This window comes from Ascidia mentula, chromosome 7, assembly GCF_947561715.1.
Source record: "Ascidia mentula chromosome 7, kaAscMent1.1, whole genome shotgun sequence".
NCBI classification, from domain to species: Eukaryota; Metazoa; Chordata; class Ascidiacea; order Phlebobranchia; family Ascidiidae; genus Ascidia; species Ascidia mentula.
This window is the reverse complement of record NC_138572.1, coordinates 10216575-10242347: the sequence shown is the minus strand read 5'-3', so window position 1 is coordinate 10242347 and position 25773 is coordinate 10216575. Positions and strand designations below refer to the sequence as shown.

General features: G+C 36.7%; 3 protein-coding genes across 4 annotated transcripts; 2 read left to right on the top strand and 1 right to left on the bottom strand.

The window, feature by feature from the left end:
• The first annotated feature begins 510 nt into the window (after positions 1–510).
• LOC145908911 (ankyrin repeat and SOCS box protein 1-like) lies at positions 511–4224 on the top strand. Its single transcript, XM_082996229.1, has 6 exons — positions 511–630; positions 890–1083; positions 1261–1541; positions 2112–2390; positions 3798–3921; positions 3998–4224. Exons 1-6 carry the CDS (start codon positions 511–513, stop codon positions 4011–4013), a joined length of 1014 nt encoding a protein of 337 aa, XP_082852355.1. The 3' UTR covers positions 4014–4224.
• Positions 4225–4472: 248 nt separating this feature from the next.
• LOC145909060 (sodium-dependent proline transporter-like) lies at positions 4473–11980 on the top strand. Its single transcript, XM_082996381.1, has 13 exons — positions 4473–4599; positions 7921–8200; positions 8697–8851; positions 9004–9152; positions 9230–9368; positions 9497–9631; positions 9706–9809; positions 9955–10192; positions 10321–10452; positions 10520–10619; positions 10865–10980; positions 11039–11215; positions 11695–11980. The coding sequence occupies exons 1-13, from the start codon at positions 4585–4587 to the stop codon at positions 11851–11853; spliced, it is 1899 nt and encodes a 632-aa protein (XP_082852507.1). The 5' UTR covers positions 4473–4584; the 3' UTR covers positions 11854–11980.
• Positions 11981–12134: 154 nt separating this feature from the next.
• LOC145909061 (acyl-CoA-binding domain-containing protein 5-like) lies at positions 12135–17687 on the bottom strand. 2 transcript variants are annotated; one of them, XM_082996382.1, is made up of 11 exons: positions 17547–17687; positions 16920–17113; positions 16295–16330; positions 15694–15817; positions 15396–15452; positions 14566–14808; positions 14061–14106; positions 13799–13869; positions 13502–13629; positions 13332–13436; positions 12135–13011 (listed from the first exon to the last, which is right to left on the bottom strand). In XM_082996382.1, exons 1-11 carry the CDS (start codon positions 17608–17610, stop codon positions 12832–12834), a joined length of 1248 nt encoding a protein of 415 aa, XP_082852508.1. In that variant the 5' UTR covers positions 17611–17687; the 3' UTR covers positions 12135–12831. The 2 variants fall into 2 exon arrangements, with proteins under 2 accessions (XP_082852508.1, XP_082852509.1); XM_082996383.1 differs by lacking the exon at positions 16295–16330.
• Positions 17688–25773: the final 8086 nt, after the last annotated feature.

Sequence of the window (25773 nt, the reverse complement as noted above, 5' to 3'; positions counted from 1 at the left end):
GAGCGTTACAGTGCAGTTAAACACAAACGAACTTGATTGATAGAATCTGTTGAATTATAATTTGTGTTTAGATTTGTAAAAACGGCGGTTTCTCTGCCAATTTCATTTTCTGCATAATTCTTCAACCATATAATCATAACTTACTACAGAGCCTCCGAGGAAATATTTCAAAATAATGAGGTATTTGCAACGACTTTCTTTCAGACCAATTTAGTGATATTATAAATTGTGGTTTGACATGGATATTTTCTTGGTTTTATGATAAAATTGCCTTTCGTCAATGCATCGACGTCCTTTAATAAAAGCAGGAGTCTAATCGGGCAAAGTAGCTGCAATATCAGCTGCCATACTTTGCACGAGCAGACATACATAACACTTTCTTACAGTCTCGGCTTGGCGCAAGGCTTCGGCCGCCTGCAAAACATCAGCTGCCATTATGACGTCACAATCCCAGCTGACTGTCGCGTTAAAAGCAATTGACTGTGTTATTCAGGGCTACAGAAACAAAACATGGAAGCATTGGTACAAAGGTTTGATATTGCCGGTGCGTTGGCAGAAACTTTTAAAGGAATTAGCAGTTCTGTGGAAACGAATTTGCACAGGGCAAGTCGATGCGGCGATTGCAACTGGGTAAGTTTTTTACGTCGAACATTGTCTACTGTACAGTTGTTGGCTGCTTTATTTGTCGTTTAAAGGCCCTTTCGAAACTATACAGTGTGTTAAACTGAAGATAAAAGCGCCCTTTGTTGTTTGTTGATACCACGCAACGAACTGCTCATATTGTGGCGAAGTTATATGCCCGTTATCAGTCAACCGATGGTAATTAATAAAGCTGAAGCAAATGCGAGCTTGGCGTGTGTAGAACATTTTACAATGCTTCTATTTAAAGATGAGGGGCATATTGGATGGAACAAGACCTTACTTTCCGCCACCCGAAGATGGAAGTCCCTTTCATCGTGTTCTAATGCAGCCCACCATTGAAATGATAAACGAGAGAAATAAACTCGGTGCGACCGCTCTCTGGTTGGCTGCTGTCATGGGTCACGTGGACACAGTGAATTTGCTTATCCAATCAGGAGCCGAGTAAGAATTTTTGAATATTGGTATTACACAACTTCTAAAACTATTGCGGTAAAAGTGCCTGTCCATTCCAATAGTTTAGTGTATCAGTATGGCTAGCAGCTCTGTGATAGTCAGATATTCCATTCAGAGAAATTTTCAATCAACTTTTGCGATATTAAAATCGTTTGTTTCATGCAGTTTGGAAATACCGGACATCAAAGCGCAAACCGCTCTGCACGCGGCTGCGAAATTCAACCATGTTGACTGTGCGCGCTTGCTTCTCGAAGCGGGAGCTAATCCAGACGGATGTGATAAAAACATAACCACACCTATATATGTGGCAGCGTTGGAGAATTATCCCAATGTGATGGAAGTTTTAATACAACACGGTGCAGATGTGAACGGTCGTTGCAGGAGGGAGGCTGGCGATAAAGCTGAGAGCGATTTTAGAGGCAATTTACCTGTATACATGACATTAGGTAAGACTTCATTTGTTCTGTGTTGGTCTACAATTTGCTCGGTGGAAAGTATATGGCGTGTAGTTTATGGAAATGAAAGTTCAAAATTTACCATAGAATTAACCTGGAATTAACATGTTTGTTTTTGAAACTAATAACTTAAGTGTTTTGTGTGGTTCGGTATCAAAACAATAAAAACACTAATTATGTGAGCTGCAGACAGGAGTACCCTCCATTGTTTCGATCTGGTCGTTCGGTGGACAAGATCATTTAAAACAGTCACATAAGCTGCACTGATATGACCAAATTAGGCCGAAACAGTGGCCATCTGTTTGCTGCTCACAAAATTCATATTATTAGCTCCATGTTGCTTGTACATTAAAATACGTTTTCTTCTTCTTCAATCTGTTTCCTTGTCGAACATGGTGGGCAGTTAAAACATGAACTTTATTACTGAAATCGTGTTGAATTAGATTATTGTCACGATTCTAAGACCAATTGAAGTTGTCAATGGGAAGTCTATGCTTTACATAGTAACATTTCTAAATATTCAAATTCAATTGCTCAGAAGCATAAACAAGCTATTTTCAGTCTACCGACACTACGAATGTTTTCGACATCTTGTTCTGGGTGGAGCCGAACTCTGCCTTCCTCCAACACCAAACGGCACTGGAAGTGCAATGTCTCTACTCAGTGCAGTACTGCGTTACGCTTGTGACGTCAGATACATGGAGCTCCTGGTATTGAGCGGTGGAATTCTGGAAGAAGAAAGAGGGGAGATTGAGGAATTCATCAGAATTTATCAAAACCGGACAACTGGATTTGTCCATGCAAGAGAAAAGTGTTTGCATTTCTTGAGTCAGTGGAAGGGTGAGACATACTATTGTTATTATTATTGGTTTTGCTGCACTTTTTGGTGAGTTTAAAATATCACAGAGATGTATAAGCAATAGAGTCAATGATTCTTAGAATGAAGAGACCGGCCCATACTATTGTCAACATTTACAAGTTTCATACGAATAACGTTTCGGCAATGTTGACAATAGTACTGGCCAGTCTCTTCATTCTCAGAATTATGAGCAAATCCGTAAACAGTGTTCCAGAGCAAATAATTTTTTTTAGTTTTTAGCAGATATTTTTTAGTTATAACGAGATTGCATCTCACTAAAAAAATCAAATAGTTGTATATGTAGTCTGGCTGCCAGGCGTTATGTAGTTTCTGCTTGTTCCCCTTATCGGCCAAAAGACAGAAAGATTTTTGTTCAAATCCACTTCTTGTGCGCCAAAGCTTTGCCGTAACTCCATGATACACGAAATCTAGGGAAAATAAAATCGTTGTTTTACAGCTAAAGTGGCAGCAATTACTAACTAAAAAAAAACACAGTTGAGTCTTTTCCAATTGGATTTAAACGGCAACATTTAGGAAGAAGTGTTATGAAATTATTTTTATCACAATTGGCTTGAATGTAACGTCGTTACGCATGGTTTAATTATTTCCACACAGGGTAGAACGAGTGCTCATTTAAATTTTTGTGAGGGAAACTTACGTCAGGAAACCTATTGCAGACAGTTTTTCAGGGAATGCGGATTGCACAAACAAGTCGTAAATTTTATTGCCCACTTGCGTAACAAATACTTTTAATGCACGGCGTTGACGACACACATTACGAAACGAACAGTTGCATGTATTCAAAATTTAAAGGTTTACTGTAGATATTGTATCAGTATCGATATTATATTGCGTTCAGTTTAATTTCTCTTACCAAAACAATTTTTTAAATACGTTACTTTCACAAAACTTTTTATGTTATTTTCTGATATATTTCATCTTCTGGACATTAAAGAGTAGATCAAAACAGTTTGGTTATTATTTGCCCGTAGTTTGTGAATGGAAGCAAAGCAAAAATTATGTTATGGCGTTTTGGCTTCGAACAGAATGCAGTCAGAAGTTAATGTCGTAAAACTTATACGACATCCCATTGATAGAAGTTTACAATGTCGCCGTCGGAAACCCACCTTTTCACTGCTATAAATTGCAGAGTGGAGAACTTTCCAAACTTTTCCACTCACTTCTGGCAGCTGGCGAGTGCAGAAACAGCAAACAGTGTTGGATTTAGTCGTCTGCACATTTACTTGATCATCTTCGAAATATTTCAATATTTAATCTGCCATTTACACGTCTTGGTCAAGTTTATGACCATGTACATATTTGGCCTTTTTTATCATACAAAATCCAACCTTATTTCTTCAATTTAATAAACGTCAATTTTGCCACAGATCATCCCATGCGTTTGAGTGATCTTTCAAGAATCGCCATACGTCGGAAAATGGGACAAAAAAGAATCCACAACATTGAGCGAATGGCGCTACCGCGGCGGATTAAAGAGTTTCTCTCTTTCAGGTTTTCTTTTCTTCCCTCTTTGGTTTTTATTTCTCGAGAACGTTTTCTATTTACTCTTCGTTTCTTATCTTCAAAGGCTTATCGAGTTATGACGTCACGGGAATCGCGGAAATTATAAGACGTCACAACTTCATCTCGATCGCCTGTAGTTCGTGTTTTTTTTGTAATTTAAACTGCATTTATGTATTTTTTAATGATATCGAAAGATCTATGATGTTGTAACGCTAACGTCGCACAGTACCTTTACTTATTGTGGATGCAATTACTTGTTTTTCAATCATTTGCCAACTCGTTTGAGTAGACGCTGGGTAAATAAACAAAATTCCGATCCGTCTATAAGTTATCACGGCCCCGTTTAACCTGAGTAACCCTACAATGACTCATTCATTTTCCTATTCAAAATCACAGCAGGAATCTTGTAAACAACATCGCCGCAAAACAGCTTGGCAAGGTCTGCTTATTGTAGATTTAAAATAGCTCGAATTGTTCGGTTTGCTCTGAAAACAGGCCAGTGAATGGGGAGGGGAGGGCGTTCCGAAATAGAAAAAGGAGGGAAGGTTGAAATAGACGAAGGGTAATGTTCGCAAAACCAGTCGGGCTGTGAGGATGTTGTACGAATAAAACCCACAGAAGAAGAAGAAAACTGAGTTGGAGGATTGCATAATGGACAAAAAGGAGGTATTGATAAACTATATAGCAATACTTACCGTAGTTTATAATATTTGTTTCAGTTTTTTCTAACGATAAATGCGTTGTTAGCGTAATATATATAATTGTATTAACAAGTAATTACACAGTAGGTTTGCAAAATATTGTGCTCTATATGAAAAAGATTGTTGGATCCACTAATTTTATAGCACAAGTGTCAATATTGTTAAGTAGTGGTATCAGTGAACCGAAATGTTTACTTTGGAAGCAGTCAGCTGGCGGATGCGAGTTAATTTTTCCTGCTGTCACTGTTTCCTTACGAGTAAAACATGATGAAAACAGACATACACAAACATGTACTGACCAATGCGCCTTTTGATTCAATAAGCTATACCAGCACCTAACTCAAATATTTAGGCGGTAGGACCTTTCAAAAAAACTGATCTGTATCGCACAACACAGGACACAATAATTGGATTTATAAGTTACAAAAATGTGCTGAAGTAATTGTGATTATGCGACTTCAGCATCAATATTAAACTGTTTATATTCAAAAAATACATTCTTATATAAAAATGATTCCTTTTCAAGGCGTTTCTACTGTAGGTCAGTCTCGTACATATTTTACTAAGATATTATATTTTTCAAGTGAATTTAGAGTGTGCGATGAAGCGTGACACTTTAACAAGCAAACTTATTTGCCCAATTCCAACACCTGCGTGCAGTTTGTTAGCGAATAAACGGATTTGGGCGGATTAAGCGACACCTTTTGTGTTACCGCCAGAGTCGGACCATTCAGTTTAAATAGGCGACGTACTTTGGACTACAAAACGCACACAAAATTTGGAATTTACTGTAAACACGCACTGGAGAGGGCTGATAAACTGTAAACGTCCCTTATCGTTACTTCATTGGTTTGATTTGTTCATCGAAATATCACGAATAAGGAAATTATTTCAACTGGATTATAATTTAGTCTTGTTATATAACTTACAACGGCATCTAAGACAAGTTGAATTGTTAAGAAAAATCGTCAAACACTCCCTCATTTTTGGATCATCGCATAAGAAACAACGATTTATTCCGCAAACAGAAATGTTTCATTTTGCAACCGTTCGCAGTCTTTTCCATGTCAGGGATCGACAAGCTTTTCCTATCTGTAGGAAAAAGGCAAATTCTGCAAGGTGTCAGCGGGCCGTAGTATTTTTCCACTAACTATTCCGTTCCCTTTACTTCAAGATGTTGTCAATCGTAGTGAATTCGTGGCATTTTATTCGGAATGTCCTCTATTTTGCTTACTTAGTTCAACAACCTACAGCCCGCTCTTATTGCACAACCTAATAGCACTTAGCTGGTCATAAAGTCACTGCAATTTGCAAAGAGGCTGTGTGCCGAATAGGTTGTTGAACCCCTGGTTTAGTTGCTCAACCATTACCACTAAGAGCGCACTGAAAATTTCAAAATACGGTATTTGTCAGTGAATTGGTGACATCCAGTTGCTACAGTACGTGAAATACATCTGCTTTCCATCATATCACTGTTACATGTTGAGGATAAACGACGTATAATGACGTGTATAGGAAATAGGATTTTTTTGGTTATCCGAATGAGATATTTGCGAACACAAAACCAGAATCGAGTTTTTGCAGTGCGCCAAACACTTTTAAATTTGTGTCACGTGACGTCATGCAGGGTTTGAAACGGGTTTATTGGAACATGTGTACTCTTGTTGGCAGCGGTTACCATTTGTAAATATATCTGGTGGTAACTGTATAGGTTTCTTAAACTTTGCTGAGTTATTGGAGGGAAAATCAGTTGGACTTGTGCGTACATTTATAACATACGAAACTTATGGAGCATAAATATAAACAAGCTTTTGTGCTTGCCATTTTTGACGTCTTGCCTGCAATGTTATAAATAGAAATTGGCTCGTCTTGGCATTGTATAATATCACAATGTATGAGATAACTTTTTTCTTTGAAAGCTTTCGCAATGTTTAAAATCTGTGTGAAACGAGAGTTTATTTCATATCAATATTTGCTTCACCAACATTGGAAGAAAACTTGCACGGAAGGTGATTTTTCAAAGACGCTTTATTTTGAATTGGTTGCCAAGCAAAGGCGAAGGCGCCCTATATTCTACCAGTTGATGGATGATTTATAAATATTGGACAAAGCCATATTATGATTGATAAGTTTAAAAGTAACGCTAACTGAGGTTTTTCCAAATCGTGGGGTGGATATAGAGCGAAGTTTGAATGGGGGGAAAAGGGCCACGCGGAATGCAAACACAGCAAAATTTATCTGCCAGAAACGCAAACAAACTCAGATGTGAATTTATTTTTACTCTCATCGCTTGGTGGCAAATACAACATTTTCTTGTTTTCTAGCACAAATAAAAATGCCGCATATACGTAATTCACGAAGCAAACTCTATGGCAGTGGTTCTCAAACTGTGGTACGCGTACCACTAGTGGTACGCGAGAGCTTTTCAAGTGGTACGCGATTTAGTCTACTCTATACAATTTGCCGCACTTTGCAGAAGCCAAAACCGCTGCAAATACATGATGTCGGTTTTCTTTATTGTGTATTTGTGATGCAATCGTATCAACGTGAAATTGTTGCACTGTTGAAGTAATTCTGACATCGTGTATTCAACTGTGCAACATTCATGTTGATACTATTGCGTCACAAATGCACAATAAAGAAATCCAAGTAACTGGTGATATTGGCTAAATTGTTATTCATTGGTGTTATGTCATAACAGTTATGGTATAGTAATACGGTGGTACGCAGTGTATTAAAAAACAAATGAGCGGTACGTGATAGGAAAAAGTTTGAGAAACACTGCTCTATGGTGTAAAGATTTCTGTCAGCAAGGCTTGGTAAAACTGACTCTAATGCTGTTATCGAAGGCTAATGTCTATAGCTAAGTTACGAAAAAGTGCGCAAAAACGTGATATTTTGGACATAATCATCTTCTTTAACAACCCTTACGGCAGAAGTGCACAACAAAAGCTATCTAGCCAAATTTAGAACGAAATTGGCGCTCAGACTGTTTTTACCAAAAATGTCATAAATATTTCAAAGCGTGGTATTTTGTTTTAGTTCCAACAATGTTTAATTAGGCTTTTTACAAACAGCTACATAGCACTGATGATGGACACAGTGGTGTTTGAAACGTCTGCGCAATGACTGTAGCATATTGGCTTTTCTGTTCAAAGGTTATATGACCCTAACCCCAACAAGCCCACACGCGTTTAGATAGTGTACAACAATAATGGCACACATCACTGTTTGAGCTGTGCACCCCTGCCTTATGTTATAACACACATACATACACCTTCTGTAGGTGGAAGCCAATCAACCAGAGGACGAAGCGTTAAAGGGGAGAGAGAAATGGGGAGGACAATTGGAATTTCTTTTGTCCTGCATCGGATATTGTGTGGGCCTTGGTAATGTGTGGAGGTTTCCCTACTTGGCATATGAAAGTGGTGGAGGCGCTTTTTTAATTCCTTACGTCATCATGCTGGTGCTTTGTGGAATTCCTCTTTTCTTTATGGAACTTTCCTTCGGTCAATTCGCTGGCCTTGGTCCTGTCACAGCTTGGCGAGCCGCACCTGCTTTCAAAGGTAACTGTTAATGTAGAACACATTGAATTGTAAGTAACACGCCCATCCTCAAATACGCTTTTCGTTGCACAATGTTTAAACTGCACACAAAGAACTGCAACCAGTTACTTTTGACAACTAAATTTTAAATGTTACTAGAACAACTTTGTGTTCACGCTTCTAGTTTAGAAAACATGTTTCTATTTGAATAAGAAATGAAGATGCTTTAATGAGAAGCGAAACATGTTTTCTAAACTAGAAGCGTGGACACAAAGTTCTTCTAGCAACATTTAAAATTGAATTAAAGTTTAATTTGTGTCACGTGAAAGAAGTGTTGCTGTTCAGGTGGATTTCATGAAGTAAAAACATTTTATTGTTTTGACAACTAATTTGAATACATAAAATATTAAATGATCCTGTAAATATTGTGAGATTTGTTTTAAGTTACTGGTATAGTTACAAAAAGGGCTGCTTAACAGTCACTGTTTTGTGTTGGTTTCACAATGTTGTTTCTTAGGAATCGGATTTGGAATGATTACGGTCTCACTGCTTGTCTGCATCTATTATAACGTCATAATAGCGTGGGCGCTTTTCTATTTGTTCGCGTCATTTCAATCTCATCTGCCATGGGACTTGTGTGACCAGTGGTGGAATGTTGAATCACGTTGCCCGGTAAGTGGATCTTGAACACTTATTACTACATTAAGTAGTATCATGAAAGTAATACATAAATAATTCCAAATAACTATCAATCGAACGACCATATAAACAGGGTTTACCAAAATTGAATCAGTTTTGTCGTTGTTGATGTTCTTCTGTATTAGGAGGTTAATGGGACAGTTAACTCAACAATGCCAATCACCACTACGCCTGTTGCCACAACCACTGCTGACGTCACAAGTGCAATGACGTCACCAGAAAATTCCACAGCAAGCGCGCCAAGATTGGTCAGCACTGCGGAAGAATATTGGAAGTAAGCATTTTCTTACTATAGCTGTATGTGCCAAATCACAACATATTTATAACACGTATGTTAATAAATTAATTAAGGTATCGAGTGTTAAGAGTGGACCAGAGTTCAGGTGTTGGCGATCCTGGGGCAGTTTTGTGGGATCTCGCGTTGTGCTTGTTATTGGCCTGGATAATCGTATTCCTTTGTCTCATCAAGGGAGTGAAATCAACGGGAAAGGTATCAACACAAAACAAAATCATATTTTCACTAAATTATTTGTATAAATATAGTTACATGTGCATACACACATGAAAGAAACAAACATATTATAACCCTATCTTCTGTAAATTCCGGTCTGTCTTCAGGTCGTTTATTTCACTGCCACATTTCCTTACATAATCCTGATAATTCTTCTCATTCGTGGCTGTACACTTGATGGCGCTATAGATGGCATTGAATTTTACGTGAAACCAGATTGGAACAGACTTTCCGATTCCACTGTAAGTATAAAGACTATTCTCACATGTCATTGAATTGCTACATTTGCTTTTATTGCAATAATGTCTTTACTTAGGTTTGGAGCGCCGCTGCAACCCAGATATTCTACTCACTTGGTGTCGCCTTTGGGGGTCTTCTAACATTCGCTTCTTACAACAAATTCAACCAGAATATTTTAAGGTAGTAACTGTCGATGACAGTTTCCTATTGCTCCAATATATAGAGTAAAACGTAATAGTTGCAGAAGAATGTACAAGTCAACAACGTAAACTTACAGAGCAGAATGTTCGCAAAATTTTAATTATTGATTTTCTTAACATTTCAGAGACACGCTCATTGTTTCCATTGGCAACTGCACCACAAGCGTTTTTGCGGGCTTCGTTATCTTTTCTGTGATTGGCCACATGGCGAAAACGCTCAACCAACCAGTGAGCAGCGTAATCGACCAAGGGCCAGGATTGGCGTTTGTCGCTTACCCGCAAGCTGTCGCACTTCTGCCGGTTCCACAACTTTGGTCAATTCTGTTCTTTTTTATGCTTCTCACTCTTGGTCTTGATAGTCAGGTAAAGTTATTCTGCATACGTACGCTTACCACCAAAAGTTGTAACTCCTTAGTAGCAACCCTGATAAAGATAAAATAAAGTAACTGTCACTGCATTTTTTTTAAATTAAGAAAATTCTTTATTCACAGTTTGCCATGCTGGAGACAGTTGTTACTGGATTAATTGATGAATTTCCAACAGTCTTGCGCAAAAGGAAATCTATTCTTACACTTGCTATATCAATATTCTGTTTCCTTCTCGGTTTGATTCTGGTGACTGAGGTAAGATTGGTCAAAGTTTACAGCAAAAAAATAGTGGCTATGGATGACCAACATTTGCTACAAACAGGGTGGAATTTACTGGTTCAACTTGTACAACTACTATTCTGGATACTATGGATTGCTGTTCCTCTCGTTGGCAATGTGCCTCACTTTAAACTGGGGATACGGTCAGTTTTGTGTGAACAAAAACCATTGTGACGTCATAAACTTCATTATGTACTACGAATATTAATTGCTCTTCGCTTAATATCGTGGTTCTATATCATCTGTCTGAAACAGCAACATGATCATTGTGCTGTTGTTTTCATCAATTCAGCCCAACAAATTATGTAAAACTTGAACGTTGCAGATCGCACACATTCAAATTCAGCCTTTTTTTATATAAACAAGACAACAACACACAATATTACAGGTTACTTTTTTACAAGACCCTGGAGATTTAACAAAGACATCAAACTGATGATTGGCTTCGAGCCAAACTGGTATTTTAAGATTGCATGGAGTTTTGTCACCCCAGCAACCATACTGGTACAGCAATTTCTTGTGTTGATTAAACCTAAACAGTTAACATGTTTATTCGTTTCAGTTTATTCTCATTTACTCCGGAATGTATGCAACCAGAATAACATATGGCGATTACGTATACCCGAAGTGGGCTGACGACCTTGGCATCTGCATGAGTTGCGCATGCGCAGTCACAGTTCCCATCTACGCAATAGGCAGATTGATCTACGGATATTTCAAAGGGGAGAACTTATGGGCGGTAAAATACTAATTTTTATATCAATGAATAATTTAGCGTGTTTGTTGTGATAGTTTCACTACATAAATGTTTAAACTTAAAATTGGTGTGTCACAATTCGGTACCGCACTAGGCCTACTGATATATGCCACTAAAAATAAATCTGTAATATTAACGTGCTTTTTCTTCTCTAAATCTGTAAGTACACTGCTGATGTTAAACGACATTGGTTTTGGTGGTATCCGAAAGCTCCACAATTAAGAAATGAGGCCTTTATCTAGTCATTACTGTGGTGGTCAGTGGTTGCTTTCTAACATCTGGCTTCAGCTATGGAAATTAACAGCAGCATTTTATTATTAACCTTCACCTTTCGGAATTCGTCGTATTGCCAAAAAGTGCAATTTTGACCACGATAGATGAGGAACTTGTCTAAAAAAAATCATGTTGTGTTTTTTGTTAGAAATGAATTCTAATTTTATGTCTTTTGTGCATTGTTTCAGCTGTTTCAACCCAGCGATTTGTGGGGGCCATCTGATCGCAGCGTTAAATACGATAATTCAACTGATAAACGGAGCAACGACCTTTCGGTTGGCCAAGATAACTTCGCCTTTGACGGATTTTATAAAGGCAATGACGAGAATTTACAGACCAAGATGTAGATGATCTAATGACTACGTTGTAGTAGGACATGCTGACTGCGTTTTAGCAGTCCAGATCACAGTGGATGATGTAGAATTTAAACGTAGATTTCGTAGCAATTGAAGAAATAAATTTGATTTTAGATCATTCGCTTTTCTTAGTAAGTAATCCATTGCGTTGTCAGGATTTTTAGTGATTTTAGGAACACACAAAAGAATACTGACAGGATTTCAATAAGCTTCACAAAGACAAACTCTTTTATAGAAAAAAAAACTATACAGTTTTAGTTCATGGTTTTTTATTGCAACAATTACTGCACACAAACATTCTCACATATTTGAGTCAATTTCCATTAAACCATCGTATAACAATCAAGTTTTGGCACAATAGTTGTACATAAGATCTTTCAAGATTTGTGGGGTATTTGGAACAACAGCAACACTTCAAATTTTTCATTTGAAAATAAGAATGGTAAACATTACAACCAATATTATAATGCAAAACAGTTGTTCATTGGCTTCATTACGGACAAATGCATTAGTTTATACTATACATTAACACCTTTTTTAAAATATTCCATCAAAACAAGCAAAGCCAGGCGTATGACAGGTAGCAGTAATGGTAAAATACAAAGATAATTTTGTTAAATGAAAATTTCACCAAACGAAACATGACAAAGGGAAGTATGTGGAATGTATTCTTTTTATTAAGCTTCACAAAATATAATATTTGTAACATTTAGAACTTCACAGCACCCAACCAGGATGTTTGAAATACAGTAACAATCGACATATTCACATGAAAAATATCAATTTTATTCACAGAATTTTCCACATTTAGTTTACAATTTCTTGTCTAACCCCAATATAGAAATATACTTTGTAATGACATTGGTTCTGGATTTAAAACAAAAATTATACCTTTTTGTGCATTTTCGAAACTTTAACCAAATATAAATGCACACAAAATAAAATTAAAAATTTGCATAGCATCAAAATTTAACGCCTTTTTCTGGCATGTCTGCGGAGAAATTCCAAAATGATTTTTGCCAAAAACGGCCAGATAATAAAAAACAATGCCGTCTTTGGGTGAATTTCGGGGAAGGGCCACCACACTGGTGCACTCTCTCCCTTCTGGTTCCCACGATGAAGACAACAGTGGTGACAATGTTGTGAATCCTATTGTGCATTTTTTTTGAAATATTAGGTAACTTTACTGTGGCAAATATCTGCTTTAATCTACACTTATATACAGCACTCACTAAGCCACATAATTTGCATAATTGAAGGTTTATTTCCTAACCTGGGCACTACATAGCGAGTCGGCAAGCTTGTTAACCCTGCATGCCATTTATCAAATAAACACCACACTAACTTGACATGGCTATTGCCAACTAGGGTTGCATACCATTGCAGTACATCTATTATTATTTTATACCATATAAAATCTGCACATATGCCAGAAAAAAAAACAGTTTAAAAATATGTTGCAAGTTTACCTGTTGTCTTGTCATAATTATGGTTTCGAGGGTACTAAGACGGTTGAGCACGCTGTGCATGTCGCGCTGTAACTGCAGCAACACAACTGCTATTCGTTCCTCAATCTAAAAACAATTCTTGACTTTAGCAACAATAACAAATAATTTCTAACATGCCAGAAGGTTTCTACCTCAGCATGTTTGTCTGCTTGGTTCTGCCAGGGGTCGCCACTACCCCCAGATCCTCCCTGCATACGCTGATCTGATGGATTCTCGGGCATTTGTGGGTATGTACTTGAACCAGGAGTTGTAACAGTACCTGCCACATTGAGTAATATATTCATTTTTATGATGCAACACAACACAAGCCAGGAAATATCCCATTCATAATGTTTGGTACAAAATTACATAACGCAAATAGTTAAAACCAGAAATGCTTGATAGATAACAATAAATAATTAAACATGGAATGGCATGAATTTTGTTACCTTTTCCCCTGGGTTTTCTAGAACTGTCTCTACCCCTTGTTCCTCTTTCACCACCATCCACTGGAGGTTGGCTAATTAATGAAAGTGCACATTTAAAAGGTCTAAAATTACAAACAGTGAAACATAAACAGTATAAAATGTAGCATCGCGAATCTACCATTTGCATGTTCAAAAAACATTGACCTTGTGCTACAGCAACTCTTGGGTGCATGTACAGAGTAACAAATAAAACTGTGATACAATATGGCACAAATAGGAATACCTCTGTTCCATGTCCAACAATTGGTCAACAGCTGATATATCCCCACCTAAAATAAAAAAGCATTATTTTTCAATGACACAAGAAGTCTCAAATTGGTGTCAGCTGATTGATTAATTAAAACAGTGCCTCCCAACCTTTTTCAGTGTGCGAATCACTTTTAATGCAATGAGATATGACCAAACGAATGAAAAACAATTTAATGAGAAAAGAATAAATGATAAATTGTTGCATAAATGTTACGTAATGATAATGCAATAATTTTGTGATCTAATAGAAAACTGTAACATTTAGAAATGCTTTGCGACCCACCAATGGGTAGCGACACACTGGTTGGGAAGCACTGAATTAAAAGATCAATTTTGCTTATTTTCCATGAGCATTATCTGTTTTTTTTTCAAGCTACATCAACTTTCTGAATAAAGCATCAACCGCTTAAAAGTACAATTTTGAAGCTTTAATATATTGTTTACACTAAATTAAATCCTATGGAATTTGAACCACTTACTCTTATTTGGGCTTCCACTAAGACTTTCCGTACTTAGGGATGAAGCATCAGAACCGCTTATTGAATAATTTTTCGGAATTACGACAACGTCGGCTGAGGTGTCACAAAACTCATCGTCGCTTTCGCTCTTCACATCAACGACATGTGTGATTTCATCTTCTTCGACAATTTCCTCGCTTGATTTGTTGATATTCATGTCACTTGTCACATGGTCTGTCATTTCCTTTTCAGCTGGAACATGGCCTGAGTTGCAACATGATTATTAGGAAATTTGATAAAACTATGTGCATAAGTGAGATGATTCACTATAAATTATCAGTAAATGAGCAACAGCCATTGTTTACAATGTTTCAAAAATAGCCGAGCCTTAAAATTTTGCAAAAAGTAGCGTATTTATCTTTTAAAGCAATTCTTTGAACTTTGTTTCATAATATTTTTGCCATAAATACATTGCAACTATATAGCAAGTATTGCAACTATATAGCAAGTATTGCAACTATATAGCAAGTATTGCAACTATATAGCAAGTATTGCAACTATATAGAGCTAAAACCAGGTGTTATCTTTGCATCTTTTAATTATTGATGAAAAAAATCCACATAAAACACAAACATTTTGTGTAATTGTTGAGAAACAACCCATTAGCAACAAAGTATAAGTTTGTCTCGGCGGTCAGGAAAAACTCCTTGGCTGTTATCTGGCAATTTTATAGCTCTGGCATTTAAATTAAGATGTTCCAGTATTTAACACTTTGCAGAAAACAGTTCTACACAAATGCAACAAGTTGGTCTGTAATTGTTTTTCAAATATCTTGTTATAACTATACTCACCATTAGTGTGCACATGATTTCCATTTAAATGTGGTATGGGCTGGTCACCATTGGATTCTAAAAACATGTAAACATTCCCTGTTATGTGAATTAGACAAAAACAGTGAATTTAACTACCAATGTAAGCAATGCTTGTCTTAATTATAAACAAAGTAGAAAACAGAAAGTTGACAGACAGGATCACAGATTTGATAAATTAAAACATCCTTACAACAAAGTTTGGTAATTGTGCACTCTAGCAGCCTAAAAGCTTTAGCTTCCAAACTTAAACATGTTCCGCCAATTTTTGCCATCATACCGTCTGCAAATCTCCTTTTTAACTTTTCGACTTCTGGGTGTTTCGCGTCCACAACCTCATAGAAATTTCCAAGGGTTTGGATAAAGTTTGTTGACTCAGACGTTGAAGGAAGTACCTCAATGATCTGCACATGAACAAAAATAATATATGTGTACAAATATAAAATTTTCGAAACCAAGTCACACAAGTGCACTGTGTTCCGCAAGGCATGAAAAACAAGAAAACACACACAAATAATTAAATGAATAATTCACAGAATTTGAATCACATTTTGTCAATACATATTGTATTTCAGTGTAGATTGTTTTCAGTTACAATTGAAACCAACACAAAAAAATGAATTAAAACAAAAATTGACTTCAATCATACATACATGGCATGCATACTTCCAAATAACAATTGAGATTTGTCAAACATAATCATAAAATTATTGCGTTTAACAATAATGAAAATGTGCTTTATGTGCATTCACATACAAAAAGCAATTACGACTAATCATTTGTAAAATGTGGGCTTCCCAATTGCCTGCTTATCATTTCACAAAAGAATGTAATCACAGCTTAACCCAGTATCTAATCTAGCAAAAACACAATATACTGACTTGATCATCTGAAAGTGGAGCTGAATTCTGCATGACCTGATGTGTTGCACAAATTTTAAATTCACACCCCCTAACACAGCAAATAATGTGGCCTTCTAGTTGTATAATACAACCCATGGTAGCCATTAAGAATGTTGTTTTTTATGTAGTAGTTGGCCACAAAGTTTATAAACTGAGAAATATGCAGCACTAAAATAAGTATATACCTCTAGAACTACATCTCAAAAACTGGCAAATAGTTAAAAAAAAAACTTGCATTTAAAATATCACAGTACTACAACATTATTACAGCACATCAAGACATTTTGACAGTTTTTAAATATGTTACCTATTTATGAATAAAGTCACATCTTTCAGCAATGTTTATTTTATTGGGCTAAATGACCTGCATGTTAGGTTTAGGAATATGACCCATGCACAAGGCTAGAAAGTTAGTGAGTTGAATGGAAATTTTTGTATGCTATTGCCATAGCTTTTTTGTTATCTTCCAAGGAAGACATATCCTCCGCACACAATTTTTTTTCAATCAGACCCAATGCAAAATAAATTACACGTCTGCAATGTTTTTCACCAAAATAAATAAATGAATATTATTGTTTGTATAGTTAATAAAACGTATACTTACTTTCGTCAGCTCTTGGACATAATTGTCCATAGCTGTTTCTTGGGTCATGCTCCCAAGTTTGTTCCATGCTTCCCATTTTGCTTTGTTGATTACATCAAACGCCCATGGCTTAGGTTTGTTGCAGGGCCCCTCAGTTGCTTGTTTATAGTAAGCATAAAACATCAACAGCATGTTGGGAGCTGGCCGATATGGACCTAAAATAAAAATAATTCTTTGTTGAAATTTGCACAGGATAAGAAGAAAAGTTTGCAGACAAACCATTGCACAAAACAAACGTAAGTGAATGCCAATGTGAAAGCAGTGACAAAATAAATTGTATTAGTCATTTTAAAGTCAGGGTGTCCTACTTGCAGATGCAAATATACCATGACATATGTTGATATATTGGTTAATTTTATTATGCCTTGGCCTTACCAACAAAATTTTACAAAAGTGCATTTGCATATCGATCTGGCTCATTGTGGGCCACAGTAGATATAAAGTCATATGGCTTTTAGAGCTACATGCTCAGTGTCCAGTGCCTATATTGTATTGTTCATAAGTCATCAAGAACTAGAAAACTACACAGGGAAAGTAAAAAATTCAGACAAAAAGACAAACCATAAACACAAAAATACATCCGCTTACCATCTTTTGGCAAACTTTGTATAACGTCCAAAGCTGCTTTAAACTTGGTCTGAACATCCGCCATTGTCCAAAGTATTTTAAATTACTCAAACACAAACTCGCTCATTGCTGCATGAACGCAAACACCAACTGCACGAACGAACCAACCAACAACAATGGAGAGCTGACTCATGAGAAACACTCATGGAGATATAAAATAATATTACGTCACTTGGCGTTTTCGTTTTTAAAAAAATATAGATAATGAATTAACCCAAAATTTAAAAGGTAAAAATTGTCGTAGAGAGATTCAATTATTCCCTAGAGCTTTTTATTGCAAAAGCTTAATATTGATCAAACTTTTTTACTGATGAGGGATTCGAACCCCCACTATCCCGCCAAAGTAACCCACGAGACACCAGTGTTTGTGTCTAGCGCCCTGACCAAAAACCAGGCCACTGTCGCCAAGACAGGATGTTAGAGATGAAAAATTGTGCCGGTGCCAGGACGATTGAGAGTAGAAATTTACATTACGTTTCCACTATACTTGTGTGGCCACTGACCACACTGGCTGCACTTCCCAACACGTTCGCGTTGCGTTTACCTGAATTGCCCCAGAAATTTTCTGCTTTCGTTATGTTAACATCGGTTTGGTTAAGTTTTGGCAAATTTCTTTGTAACTTAAAGTTGTCAAACCAGTTCAAATATTTTTTTTATAATAAGTATGGATACCCAGCAAACATTCTTACGTTTAAGTAACGTATGAAATTGGTTCTAACCACAACGTTGAAAATTTGTTTCTACGAGGTTGATTTTGAAAGGTTTTTTAACGTAATTTGAGCAACATTAGATCAACGTAATTTGATGAATGTTTTTTCAACGTTGAAATCTCATTAGAATCATAACGTTGTTATCGTGTTACCACGAGGTTGATTTTGAAAGGTTTTTTAACGTAATTTGAGCAACATTAGATCAACGTAATTTGATGAATGTTTTTTCAACGTTGAAATCTCATTAGAATCATAACGTTGTTATCGTGTTACCACGAGGTTGATTTTGAAAGGTTTTTTAACGTAATTTGAGCAACATTAGATCAACGTTATTTGATGGAGGTTTTTTAAACGTTTAAATCTCATTAGCAACATAACGTTGTTATCGTGTTACCACGAGGTTGATTTTGAAAGGTTTTTTAACGTATTTTGAGCAACATTGGATCAACGTTATTTGATGGAGGTTTTTTAAACGTTTAAATCTGATTAGAATCCTAACGTTGTTATCGCGTTACCACGAGGTTGATTTTGAAAGTTTTTTTTACGTAATTTGAGCAACATTACATCAACGTAATTTGATGAATGTTTTTTAAACGTTAAAATCTGATTAGAATCATAACGTTGTTATCACGTTACCAAAAGGTTGATTTTGAAAGTTTTTTTTACGTAATTTGAGCAACATTACATCAACGTAATTTGATGAATGTGTTTTAAACGTTGAAATCTGATTAGAATCCTAACGTTGTTATCGCGTTACCACGAGGTTGATTTTGGAAGTTTTTTTTGCGTAATTTGAGCAACATTACATCAACGTGTTTTGATGGAGGTTTTTTAAACGTTTAAATCTGATTAGAATCATAACGTTGTTATCGCGTTACCACGAGGTTGATTTTTAAAGTTTTGTTAACGTAAATTGGGCAACATTGGATCAACGTAACTCGATGGACGTTTTCTTAACGTTGTTTTTTGTTTGTTTGTAGAACGTTGCTGAGCTAACGTAACTTTCAAGTTTTCGTTTGTTGCTCAGCTTGTGTTTGTTTTGTTCTGAAAACGTAAAACCTTTTCCCAGTAGTAGACGCAAACTGATAACCAATACACAATAGCTGTTGAGTTAAAACTCTGCACCTTGACATTGGAGCTTCATCATAGGTACACAATATTTCCAGAAGTGTATTTATTAGAATACATTATACAAACACATATAACCTTATTGCGACAACGAGTCGTCTGAAGATGCACACAAAGACGATTTTCTAAACGGGGCGAACTTGAAAGCAGTCCGCCAATAAGCGTTTATTTCTTTTTTGGTGGTTGAGCTGCACCTCATCATGTAATCTGTAAAAAGTTCGCATTACTTTTTGTAACAAAACAAATCATGGTTGTTGTTCTGCCAAAGAACTGCTGCTATATTTCACATACTAAAGCGTGTTTCATATAGGTTGTTAAAAGATTTTTTTTCTTTAAAACATATTTTTCTTATTGCCACAACCCCACCAAGTTGTATTAGAAAACATCTAAAAGCAAATATCTAATGATCTATTAAGGTTTCTCAAAAAGCAATTTTATTTGAACAACCCCAAACTAATAGTGATGGACCTTGGTTTGTCCCTTGAGCATAGCTGAAATGTTGATGTTTCACTCACCACTTTATACAGTTATGCTGTGGTGAAAGTTCTTTTTCCATGGCTTCCTTTCATACTAAGTTGTGCCATTGCTTCATTGGTCATTAATCTGCAAAACATATGAAAATATAACAACAATCTGTGCATTAATATAAAATGATTTACTTACTTTCTCAAGCGGATCACATTGTCTTTCATTTGCCATGGAACTTTTATTGTCAACTTTAACCAGCAAATTACTTTAAGCTGCAAAACAACCTGTGTAAATCAACAGTCATTACAAAACACAAAATTTGCTATATAGCACTAAACAAATTATGTGTTCTGAGGTTATGCTATGGTATACTCTGATATTATTTCTGACATGACTTGAGGCTAACCATCAGTTTAACTCGCAGCCAATAATATCCCTCCTGAGAGGAATCCAACCGTACTTTGAAAAACTTTCCCGCCAACCGGCTCCACTCCCACAGGCCGCGGCAAGCCCAGATAGCGCCAAATGTTCTTTTGCAAATATGTGATGCGGTGCGTTGTCGACTTGCGACCCCACGCTGTGGCAAATCGACAAGGGACAAACTATAGCGAGGTCGGTGGACAGCCCCAATTAATCACAGTGTGTGGTGTCGCAAGGAATACAGAATTTGTCGAAATGGCTTTTAGTCGAACTCGAAAATAGAATTCATGCGTGTATGGCTCCGTATAAATGACCGGCCCTGGTTCGTATTTCTAAATAAAACCTGCAGTCAATAAAAAGCACAAATACAAACTATTTTGCGGTGGCCCGCAATTACTCTTTGTACACTTGCGTACGCTGACAGAGTTTTTTCTTGGGACAAACTTTAAGATTAACATGCGTTATACAACTTGTTGAAAAACTAAACCAATTGACTTCAAAAAGTGAAAATAAAACGCACTGGCTAGCTTTAAGCACGATGTGTTTTTAGGTCATTATTAAAGCAAGTTTCTAATTTTTATAGTTATTTTTTTAAATGACAATTGGATTTATTCTGCTAAAAAATTATTTTACGAAAGGGTTAAGGCTAACCATAACTTTGACTCATAAGCAAAATCAATAATGTCCCTCCCGAGAGGAACCCAACAGTACTTTGAAAAACATTCCCGCCAACCGGCTTCACTCCCACAAGCCGCGACGGGCCAGATCCCTTAAATTCAGTGTAACATAAACAGGAAGATACGATAATAAATGATAGGCTACTAACCATGTCCTAATCGTTTGCTAGATATAAAACCAAAAATGCGGTACAAAAACTGTTATTGCAATCAAACGATGTTGTTTCCTGCACAACAAGGAAAGTCAACGTGCAAATTTTCTTATGCGAAAACGTGAGGTATGTGGTGCGCTGTCCATTGTCCGTTGTCGCCTTTGAGGTCTTCGACCACACGCTAAGGCAAATCCACAAGGGACGAAGCGTAGCGAGGTCCGCGGTGGAGAGCCCAATTAATCACAGTGTGTGGTGTCGCAAGGAATGTGATATTTTCGAACTGGGTTTTGTATAGGACGAAGTATTGCGTATATGACAATTTAATCTTTACAAATCTCGAAAAACAACTGATTTAGTCCCATTTCGATATAGCCATACAGGAGCAGTTTGGTTACGTTTACGGTATATAGAATTTTGGAAAGGGTTCTCCACTATCACATCATAAAAGTTTTGCACAGTATTACAACACTCTATTCGGAGTTGAAGGGCAAAAACCGATTTCTTTCATTTCAATTGGCTTTTGAAAGACAAGCGACCAAGCATGTTAACGTGCCGGCAGTAGATACCAAACCGCGCGGGTCGTGCCTTCGTGTTCAATCAAGTTGTCAGTCTCTCATTCGTTTGTTTCAACTTCAATCGAAACAAAATTTTGCACAGTATTACAACACAATATTCGGAGTTGAACTGTAAAACCCGATTTCATTTATTTCAATTGGTTCTTGAAAGCCAAGCGACCAAGCATGTTAACGTGCCGGCAGTAGATACCAAACCGCGCGGGTCGTGCCTTCGTGTTCAATCAAGTTGTCAGTCTCTCAGGCGTTTGTTTCAACTTCAATCAAAACAAAATTTTGCACAGTATTGCAACACTCTATTCGGAGTTGAACAGCAAAAACCGATTTTTTTCATTTCAATTGGCTTTTGAAAGACAAGCGACCAAGCATGTTAACCTGCCGGCAGTAGATACCAAACCGCGCGGGTCGTGCCTTCGCGTTCAATCAAGTTGTCAGTCTCTCAGGCGTTTGTTTTAACTTCAATCGAAACAAAATTTTGCACAGTATTACAACACTCTATTCGGAGTTGAACAGCAAAAACCGATTTTTTTCATTTCAATTGGCTTTTGAAAGACAAGCGACCAAGCATGTTAACGTGCCGGCAGTAGATACCAAACCGCGCGGGTCGTGCCTTCGTGTTCAATCAAGTTGTCAGTCTCTCAGGCGTTTGTTTCAACTTCAATCGAAACAAAATTTTGCACAGTATTACAACACTCTATTCGGAGTTGAACAGCAAAAACCGATTTCTTTCATTTCAATTGGCTTTTGAAAGACAAGCGACCAAGCATGTTAACCTGCCGGCAGTAGATACCAAACCGCGCGGGTCGTGCCTTCGTGTTCAATCACGTTGTCAGTCTCTCATTCGTTTGTTTCAACTTCAATCGAAACAAAATTTTGCACAGTATTACAATACAATATTCGGAGTTGAACTGTAAAACCCGATTTCATTTATTTCAATTGGCTCTTGAAAGACAAGCGACCAAGCATGTTAACTTGCCGGCAGTAGATACCAAACCGCGCGGGTCGTGCCTTCGCGTTCAATCAAGTTGTCAGTCTCTCATTCGTTTGTTTCAACTTCAATCGAAACAAAATTTTGCACAGTATTACGACACACTATTCGGAGTTGAACTGTAAAACCCGATTTCATTTATTTCAATTGGCTTTAGAAAGACAAGCGACCAAGCATGTTAACCTGCCGGCAGTAGATACCAAACCGCGCGGGTCGTGCCTTCGTGTTCAATAAAGTTGTCAGTCTCTCAGGCGTTTGTTTCAACTTCAATCGAAACAAAATTTTGCACAGTATTACGACACACTATTCGGAGTTGAACTGTAAAACCTGATTTCATTTATTTCAATTGGCTTTTGAAAGACAAGCGACCAAGCATGTTAACGTGCCGGCAGTAGATACCAAACCGCGCGGGTCGTGCCTTCGCGTTCAATCAAGTTGTCAGTCTCTCAGGCGTTTGTTTCAACTTCAATCGAAACAAAATTTTGCACAGTATTACAACACTCTATTCGGAGTTGAACAGCAAAAACCGATTTCTTTCATTTCAATTGGCTTTGGAAGACAAGCGACCAAGCATGTTGACCTGCCGGCAGTAGATACCAAACCGCGCGGGTCGTGCCTTTGCGTTCAATCAAGTTGTCAGTCTCTCAGGCGTTGGTTTCAACTTCAATCGAAACAAAATTTTGCACAGTATTACGACACACTATTCGGAGTTGAACTGTAAAACCCGATTGATTTTATTTTAATTGGCCTTTAAGATCCAAGCGACCAAGTATTTTTATGTGCCAACAGTAGATACCAAACCGCGCGGGTCATGCCTTCGTGTTCAATCAAGTTGTCAGTCTCTCATTCGTTTGTTTCAACTTCAATCGAAACAAAATTTTGCACAGTATTACAACACACTATTCGGAGTTGAACTGTAAAACCCGATTCCTTTTATTTCAATTGGCCTTTGAGAGACAAGCGACCAAGCATATCAATGTGCCAGTCGATAGCAAACCTATTATTATTTTAACATTGTTTTCAATCAGTATAAACGAATGATGCATGCCTATATGTAATCGCTGTAATGGGAATGTTTGTATTTTAGGCGTTAGTTTGATTTCAATTAAAGCAAAATTTCCTGATGAATAGCAACCCTAAAAAATTGTCCCCTCCATTGTACTAGAATTGTTGCCGTGGGAGTCGGTCGACGTTGGGCAAAGAAATATCTGAAGCGTAAACAACTGTCAGATTTTGACTGATAATACGTTATTCCCATGTGAAACGCTTTTCGGCCAACAAATGAAAAAAGTTATGTTTGCTATTTGACTTTGTGCCTCAAACTTTAATGATATTTCACAACACCTTTTTATTTGGTATCAAACAGTCATTCTGATTTGAAAAGACATGGTATGAGATAAACCTCTTAATTATGATAACATTAACCTGCTATAATACTCACAATTAATTATTTATTTATTTATATGTCAAGTCAACGTCCTTGTTGCGTTAACATTGACGCGCAATTGTTGAACAAACATTCTATAAATGTTACGCATTGGTTGGTTATTTTTTCGTCATTCCGATAACATTGGAATAACGTTGATGTTTGGTTCTTTATTATAACGTTGTCATAACAACATTCAATAAACGTTAGGTTTTGGTTGGTTGATTTTTTTGTTTTTCCGATAACATTACAATAACGTTGATGTTTGGTTCTTTATTATAACGTTATCACAACAACATTTAATGAACGTTAGGTTTTGGTTGGTTGATTTTTTGTTTTCCCGATAACATTGGAATAACGTTGATGTTTGGTTCTTTATTATAACGTTATCATAACAACATTCAATAAACGTTAGGTTTTGGTTGGTTGATTTTTTGTTTTTCCGATAACATAAGAATAACGTTGATGTTTGGTTCTTTATTATAACGTTATCATAACAACATTCAATAAACGTTAGGTTTTGGTTGGTTGATTTTTTGTTTTTCCGATAACATTAGAATAACGTTGATGTTTGGTTCTTTATTATAACGTTATCATAACAACATTCAATAAACGTTAGGTTGTGGTTGGTTGATTTTTTGTTTTTCCGATAACATTAGAATAACGTTGATGTTTGGTTCTTTATTATAACGTTATCATAACAACGTTCAATAAACGTTAGGTTGTGGTTGGTTGATTTTTTGTTTTTCCGATAACATTAGAATAACGTTGATGTTTGGTTCTTTATTATAACGTTATCATAACAACGTTCAATAAACGTTAGGTTGTGGTTGGTTGATTTTTTGTTTTTCCGATAACATTAGAATAACGTTGATGTTTGGTTCTTTATTATAACGTTATCATAACAACGTTTAATAAACGTTAGGTTTTGGTTGGTTGATTTTTTGTTTTTCCGATAACATAAGAATAACGTTGATGTTTGGTTCTTTATTATAACGTTATCATAACAACATTCAATAAACGTTAGGTTTTGGTTGGTTGATACAACGTTTTACGATTAACAACAAAAGAACGTTGGAATTAGGTTAGGTTTAGAAGACGTTCATTTCCTACGTTAGTTCAACGCTGATATTTGGTTGGTTTAAAAAACGTAGAAAGGAAACGTAGAATCAACGTTAATATTTGGAAAACATGCAACCAGTAAAAATTTTTTGGTTCGATTTACGTTAATGAACGTTTCAACCAAAAGTCAACGTAACAAAAACGTTCCTTCCACGTTTGATGTTTGCTGGGTAACTTATCGCAACAGCAGTAGGCTATAGTACATTTTTATTTGGGACTTCCTTGTCGAGGCTATTTTGAAAGTTAGTTCGTCTTGGAAATTTATTAAACTATCGCCGCGCTTAGTACAACTTTATAACGCTTCTAATATTAGTGTAAATTATCTCTTATTTAAGCTTGTCAGCCGTTATTGGTGTTTATGGCTGCCCCGAAGCCAGTGGTGCTGGCCACTATAAGGACGTAGTTGCAAAATATTATTTTTTTAATTGGACCAGTGTAGAAAACCTTTCGACGGTTCAACGTTCTTCATTTAAGGCTTGGTCTCAATACCAGACTCAAGTCTCAAAAATGTGTTACAACTTGACA

Bases quoted from the DNA above. Each gene is read 5' to 3' on its own strand.
- LOC145908911 (XM_082996229.1), top strand. From the start codon at position 511: ATGGAAGCATTGGTACAAAGGTTTGATATTGCCGGTGCGTTGGCAGAA. The intron at 1,084-1,260 runs GTAAGAATTTTT...TGTTTCATGCAG, and splicing joins CTTATCCAATCAGGAGCCGA to TTTGGAAATACCGGACATCA. The intron at 1,542-2,111 runs GTAAGACTTCAT...AGCTATTTTCAG, and splicing joins ACCTGTATACATGACATTAG to TCTACCGACACTACGAATGT.
- LOC145909060 (XM_082996381.1), top strand. The intron at 10,193-10,320 runs GTAAAGTTATTC...CTTTATTCACAG, and splicing joins CTCTTGGTCTTGATAGTCAG to TTTGCCATGCTGGAGACAGT. The intron at 10,453-10,519 runs GTAAGATTGGTC...TGCTACAAACAG, and splicing joins GTTTGATTCTGGTGACTGAG to GGTGGAATTTACTGGTTCAA.
- LOC145909061 (XM_082996382.1), bottom strand. From the start codon at position 17,610: ATGGCGGATGTTCAGACCAAGTTTAAAGCAGCTTTGGACGTTATACAA. The intron at 13,630-13,798 runs GTAACAAAATTC...TCAATGTGGCAG, and splicing joins TAGAAAACCCAGGGGAAAAG to GTACTGTTACAACTCCTGGT. The intron at 13,012-13,331 runs GTAAACTTGCAA...AATGCACAATAG, and splicing joins TAATTATGACAAGACAACAG to GATTCACAACATTGTCACCA.